At 40.0% G+C, this 7,115-nt stretch overlaps 1 protein-coding gene across 1 annotated transcript in view; it reads right to left on the reverse strand.

Annotated features, from left to right (window-relative positions):
• Positions 1-1,969: 1,969 nt before the first annotated feature.
• Positions 1,970-7,115, reverse strand: part of LOC105524323 (cytochrome P450 4V2) — a 22,538-nt gene continuing 17,392 nt past the window's right edge. Inside the window, exons 9-11 of the mRNA XM_011959515.1 lie at positions 6,411-6,545; positions 6,138-6,317; positions 1,970-4,943 (exon numbers count right to left, since the gene is read on the reverse strand). Of these exons, the coding sequence (XP_011814905.1) occupies positions 4,771-4,943; positions 6,138-6,317; positions 6,411-6,545 (488 nt within the window). The 3' untranslated portion in view covers positions 1,970-4,770. The remainder of the gene's footprint in view (positions 4,944-6,137; positions 6,318-6,410; positions 6,546-7,115) is intronic.

Raw genomic sequence — 7,115 nt, forward strand, 5'->3', positions numbered from 1 at the left:
AGGAAAGAAAGAAAGGAGAGAGAGAGGAAGGAAGGAAGGAAGGAAGGAAGGAAGGAAGGAAGGAAGGAAGGAAGGAAGGAAGGAAGGAAGGAACAAAAAAGGCTACTCTCCTTCCCAGGAGTGCCCAATGACACTCCTGTGCTTACACTTTTCTTTTTTACTATTCAACTAAAACATGTATTTTAAAACTATATATGGAATCTGAAAGTAAACTGAAAACATTTTTAAAATAAGACAGTCATGTCTAAATATTGTGATAATTTTTCTTCCCGATAAGATCCATACTATCTGTATGACCCTTACTGAAGGAAAAAAGTTATCACAACATTTTTCTATAGGAATCTGAGTTTCATTTAAGTATAGCCTTTATTTCTGTGAAACATAAATTGAGTAGTATCAGGAAAGGCTGAGATCAATAAATCCAAACCCCAACAGAAAGAAAGTGATGGGTAAAGAGGAGAGATAATGATGGGAAGGAGAAAGAACGTGCCAAAAATTTATCTACTACGATAAGGAGAACAAAATCAACAGCTAAAGACTAGAGTTCATTCCAAAACTGAATTTGGTCCAAGGAAATAACCATTCGGTGAACTTCTGGACAATAAATTGAGGCAAGAATGCAACCAGTCCATTTTAGTAATTAAGGATGAGAGATTTATCCCTGAAATGTGGCATACAGGTAGCCAGCAGGAAAATGAACCTGGTTTAATTAGAGAAGGAGAAAAATGACTAATTAGTCCAGAGAGTCATCAAGGCAGAACCAAAAAACTGGACTGATGTGTTAGGTTAAGCCTAGCTGTATTCTAAAATAATGCACTGTAACTTTAATTTTCTTACTGTCTAGAAAGGAGAAAACTCTGCATTTTCTTAAATGGTATTGCATTTAAATGACTGGTGGGCATATATGCTGATAATCCAATCTAGAGAGTTATTGAACAGCACAAAGAAAATAGGGTGAAGACCTAAGATCATATCCAGAGAATGGGGGCCCTTCCTTCATCCTGCGGCTGACCTGACACACACTAAGTCGCTTTTGGTCATAAATGAAAGACAGTCCTTGTAAGCAAATGGCAATATACTGGCTCTTGGGTTCCCACATAGGGTAGACCCACTGCACAGTGGGCAGGGCAGACACGCAGTGAGCCTCAGCATCACCTGCCACGTGGGACTCAGACTCCTCCAGGATTCTGGTCATTTCTTCTGCCTGCTTCTTCTCTACTCATCACCCAGCTGCTGCTCCAGAGATTCTACTGCTGATTGATCTTGCGTTTCACAACCTGGAGTTTCCACCACGGAGATTGCATCGCTTCTTCAATTGCAGCTGGGAAAACTCGTGGGGGAGAACTTGAATTTAACCTTGCTTGGGTCACTCAACAAAGGTTGAGAAAGCAGGATTGCCTAAGAACATGGCAGCAATAGCTGAAACCACATATTTACAGTGTGTGTATGTTGGAGAAGGAAAAAGATGAGAACAGAAGAAAAGCCAGTAATTCATTGTAGGATAATTTCAAAAATAAAGAGTGCTGCTCCTAGAAAAAGAGGGTGCCTAGGCAGACTAAAAATGTTTAAATGTATCACTCAGGCATTAGATGCTGGAAGGAAAAGTGTTTTGATCTTCTAGAAACATTCCAGATAAAAATGGATTTTTATGACCAGCATCTCTTGTTGGGTCATTTGGTCCAGAAACTGACATCCCCAGCTGTCTGTGACAATGCACAGAGCCCCAAATCAACAGTCCACCACCTGGAGAGGTTTCTGGACTCTAAATCCCTGGGACCAGTGATGCCTGTGGGTTTTGCTGATGCCCAGTAGCTGAGTTTACTTTGTGCTTTCAGCTGAGCAATACGTTCTGGTTATTCTACTTCTTCTAGTGGATTCTTCAGGGTCAGAGAAATTCACAATCGGTCTACGACAACAGTACAGGAATCTTTCGTTAGAAAATCCAACAGTCACTGAAGACATCAACTCAAAAGTGCTATTTCTTTTATTAGCCATTACGAATCAGCCACCCACTGATTTATCTTTTACAGCTTTCTATGTTTTCAATTGATATCAATTCTTAGAATAAAATGCAGCACCTGCATCTAAAATATAATTTATTTTTCTTGAGACACGTCTTTCAAGCAGAAGAAAGGTAATGGGCACACAAACAGATACTTGATCATCTCTTATAAAACAAGGCAGCATCCACATTTCAATACTGCAGCACATGAAATAATTCCTCAATTCCTATTCTGTCGTAGCTTAAATGACTTACTGATTAAAATGTGAGTAACAATAATTCTGGAGCTGAATGAAGTTCTCAGACCAAAAGGTAACATTAAGCAATGTTTTATTTAAATTTAATGTCATGTAGGGTCACTAAAAACAAAATGTAAGGGATAAATGTAAATGCATAAAACAGAGATAAGACCAGTTTCCACAAATACAACTTTTATTATCCAAAATCATCTTGGAAGGAAATTTTCTAATATACCCATTTTCTAGATAATAAGATTAACCATTTGACGGGAATATTTCCAATTGTATCACCTCCTTCCTTGACTTTTTCCTCATCAATTTAGGGCCTGGGTTCTATGCACTGTGGCTGTTTGGGATAGTTAAATGGGTGCAATGGCTGAGATTGCCCCCGCCTTAAATGGCCCAGGCTATAGGGCTTGCCAAATGGCTTTGGTTTGCGACCTCTTCCTTTGATGTCCATTGAAGAATACATATCCTATCCTCTTGATTGCACGGTTCTATCTGCTATTGCCTATTGGGAGCATAACCAGGAAAGTTCTAAGGTCCTTCCAGTTCCAAAAGCCATTGATCAACCCTGTGAGGCACTATGAGAGATTGGCAATTACTGAGGAATCTCTTCCAAAAATATATGATTAAGGTAATTGTGATTCTATGAAGAATAAATAAAAATTGAAAACAAAATCAATCTTGTTTAAATTATTAAATGAAGTTTTAAAAAAATAATGGAGTGGGTAGATGTATTGCCTATCAAATTAAAATTCAGGGAACATGTGTCAATTATCAGCTTGATAAGTATGATCTGTAGGGTTGAATTAACTAAAGGTCTAACCCTAAACTAAGTGAGATATTGCTGGGTTACTAAATACAGAGGAATGGCTTCCTTTTTCCTTTAAAGATGGAAGAATCCCAGAAGTATGCCTAAATCAGAAGCAGAAGACTCATGTTCTAATGACACGTCTGATCATCACCCTGAGTTCCATATAGCATACTGTAGTAGAAAGTATATCGGCGTGTGAGTGGAGAGATTTAGAGTATAGATCTCTATGTATTTCTGGCTCTGTCACCAACTGGTAACATGACTTTGGGCAGAAACTGTCTTACTGATTCTATTCCCTTACTTATAATATAAAGGAGCATAACTAGACACGTTCTAAAGTCCTTCTAGATCCAAAAGGCATGATTAACCTTGTGAGGCACTGTGAAAAATTGGAGATTATGAAGATGAATCTCTTCCAATAATATATAAAGGTGATTGGGATTCTATGAGGAATTAAATGAAGACCATAAGTGACAATCAAAAGAGAAACTGTAACAGAACCTGCGAATCAACTTGTAAATAATCTGCTCTAGGTTATAAAATCTGAAAAGTACTATAATGATTATTCTTGTCATAACTGATGCCACTAATATAATTTTTAAAACCTGAGAGCCTAAGTCAGAGTACTTACCTCTTTCAAATTATGCTTTGTGTGTGTGTGTGTCTCTGTGTGTGTGTGTGTGTGTGTGTGTCTGTGTACTCCTGAGTCAACATGAATACCTTTAAAAAATTCTAGAACTTTGGACCAGGTGCAGTGACTCATCCCTGTAATACCAGCACTTTGGGAGGCTGAGGCAGGCAGATCACGAGGTCAAGAGATCAAGAACATCCTGGCCAACATGATGAAACCCTATCTCTACTAAAAATACAAAAATTAGCTGGGCGTGGTGGCATGCGCCTGTAGCCCCAGCAACTCAGAAGACTGAGGCAGGAGAATCGCTTGAACCTGCGAGGCAGAGGCTGCAGTGAGCCGAGATGTCACCACTGCATTCCACCATAGGCAACAGAGCGAGACTCTGTCTCAAACAAACAAACAAAAATTCTAGAACTTTGATTAAATTATATTTTTGGGGTCTATCAATTGAAGTGGAATTGGACTGTGGATTCCTCTGTTGAGAAACCTGTTAGATGTTTATTTGGGTACTGACACACATAACTCTACTTTTGAGACCACAGCCAACTGTAACATCTATGATGGTGATGAAAATACAAAACTCTGGCTGGGCGTGGTGGCTCACGACTGTAATCCCAGCACTTTGGGAGGCTAAGGCAGGTGGATCACTTGAGGTCAGGAATTCGAGACCTGTCTGGCCAACATGGCAAAGCCCTGTTTCTACCAAAAATACAAAAAAATTAGCCAGGTGTGGTGGCAGGCACCTGTAATCCCAGCTACTTGGGAGGCTGAGGCAGAAGAATCACTTGAACCTGGGAGTTGGAGGTTGCAGTGAGCTGAGATCACACCACTGCACTCCTTTAGCCTGGGCGACAGAGTGAGACTCGGTCCCAAAAAAAATAAAATAAAATAAAATAAATGAAACACAAAACTCAAAACTCTTTCTTTGTTAGACTTGATGTCAAGATCAGTGGGGTCAAGGAAAAATTAGGTCTAGGGGATTCAAGCATATTGAACTCATGATCTATAAATTGTAAATGCCAAGGATCTCTTAAAATAAAGATCTTTCTCATGATAAAGGCATGACCCAATAATGTAGTTAGGGTTCATCTGCATTTCTCCTCTTCAACTTGATCCAGATGCCATTAGTTGGACGAAGAATCAACTGTCCTTCTAGACCAAGTTCTTCTCTTTTCTGGTTGGATTCTATCCAAAAGTGCCTCAGGATGCATGAAAGAATGGTCTTTTCTTCCATCACAGCAAACTTTTGACCTTCAAATCAATGTAGATACCATCGCTTTAGATACAGATTTACCCCAAATGTGAGAAACAAGAGGTCCTATCACGGGAAGCAAGCCATTTTACATTTTCAGAGTAGGTGGAAGGAGAATCAGAATGGCTTGGGACACTTGTTAAAAATGAAGAGTCTTGAGTTTCCCTCCCTGTTCCCACCTTGCATATCTATTGCTGGGGAGGACCAGGGAATTTGTACTCCAGCTGATCCAGATAAATCCTGACCTCATTCAAGCTTGAGACTCACTACTCTAGATTATGTCTTAGGGGGTGTTTAATTTACTATAGATTCACCAAATAAGCTTTAGATTCACCCATTTCATTCTGTCCTCATTTTACCAAGGTCTGCATTTACATAAATGACAAAATGCTAGAGATACTAAAACCAAAAGGGTTTATAATGCAGGGCAGTGATGTGCATTCATTTTGCTTAAGTACTTCAGTTGGCATATGGCAAGCATTTTCTGTTTTGATTTGCAAAATGAAATTCTTAAAAGCAATAAACACAAAAATTAGGTTACCCATAAGTAATCATAAATAAAGTTTTTACCACAATAAGATATCCTACTGTAATTAAAAATCTACAATAGTTTGAAACTCTACCATGAAACTAGTTATGTCTTATGCTATGGGTAATTGTGTCTCTCTCCAAATTCTAAGCCCCCCGTACCTTAGAATATGACTGTATTTGGGGACAGGTCATTGAAAGAGGTCAGTAAGTATAAGTGATGTCATTGGGGTAGGCCCTAGAGTAGTCTGACTGGAGAGAAGATCAGGACACAGACCTACACAGAGGAAAGACCAAGTGAAGACATGAGGTGAAGACAGCATCTACAAGCCACGGAGAGAGGCCTCAGGAGAAACCAGCCCTGCCAACACCTTGATCTTGAACTTCCAGCCTCCAGAACTGTGAGAAGATAAATTTCTGCTGTTTAAGCCACCGAGTCTGTGGTATTTTTCTATGGAAGCCCATGCAGGCTAATATACTAATATACATTTTGACCATAATATTTTAAAACTACAAAGCACAGTAAGTGAGGGAAAAAAGAAACCAGCTGTTTTTTTTTAAGGCTGTTGCATATGGGCAATGTCATATCACATCTCAAAGAAATAACTGAGAAACCCACTATCAAGTGGGCCTGAAAGGTCAAACCAACTGAGATGGATACAAACCTATACAGTTCCTGGGGCCAGCAGAGAAGGGCACGTAGGCATATGGATGGCGCCCTTGTGCATTCTCGGGGAAGAACCGCTCAGGCTGGAACTCCTCAGGGTTGGGGAAGTATCTCGGATCTCTGTGCAATGCATAGGGAATGATGACGGCTTCAGTGCCTTTCAGAACTCTGTAACCCGCTGTCAAGAAGTAGTCAATACATCATGAGACCACAGCAAGACAGACATTAGAAAGTTTCCCTCTCCCTTCTACTTTAGGTATAGCATACTTACCCACTTCACAATCTTCACTAACACTGCGGGCAAATAAAGGAACAGAAGGAAAAAGGCGAAGGGTCTCCTTAATAACACATTCCAGATACCGAAGTTTCTTCAGGTCTTCTACGGTAGCGGGACGGTCAGACCTCCCTGATGAAAGCAAGTAGATAAGATGACCTGAAAGAGTGGTGGGGGCCAGGGGTGCACATATCGAAAAAGAACATGTGGATCAAGGCAGGGGATGCTAAACACCCATCAAATACCCATCAAAGAAGAACACGTGGATCAGGGTACTGGATGCTAAATACCCATCAAATATCCATCAAAGAAGAACACATGGATCAGGGTACTGGATGCTAAATACCCATCAAATACCCATCAAAGAAGAACATGTGGATCAAGGTACTGGATGCTAAATACCCATCGAATACCCATCAAAGAAGAATAGGTGGATTAGGGTACTGGATACTAAATACCCATTAAATACCCATCAAAGAAGAACATGTGGATCAAGGCAGGGGATGCTAAATACCCATCAAATATCCATCAAAGAAGAACACGTGGATCAGGGTACTGGATGCTAAACACCCATCAAATATCCATCAAAGAAGAACATGTGGATCAAGGTACTGGATGCTAAATACCCATCAAATACCCATCGAAGAAGAACACATGGATCAAGGCAGGGGATGCTAAATACCCATCAAATACCCATCAAAG

The sequence above is a fragment of the Colobus angolensis genome, unplaced genomic scaffold, assembly GCF_000951035.1.
Source record: "Colobus angolensis palliatus isolate OR3802 unplaced genomic scaffold, Cang.pa_1.0 Scaffold5, whole genome shotgun sequence".
Taxonomy (NCBI): Eukaryota; Metazoa; Chordata; class Mammalia; order Primates; family Cercopithecidae; genus Colobus; species Colobus angolensis.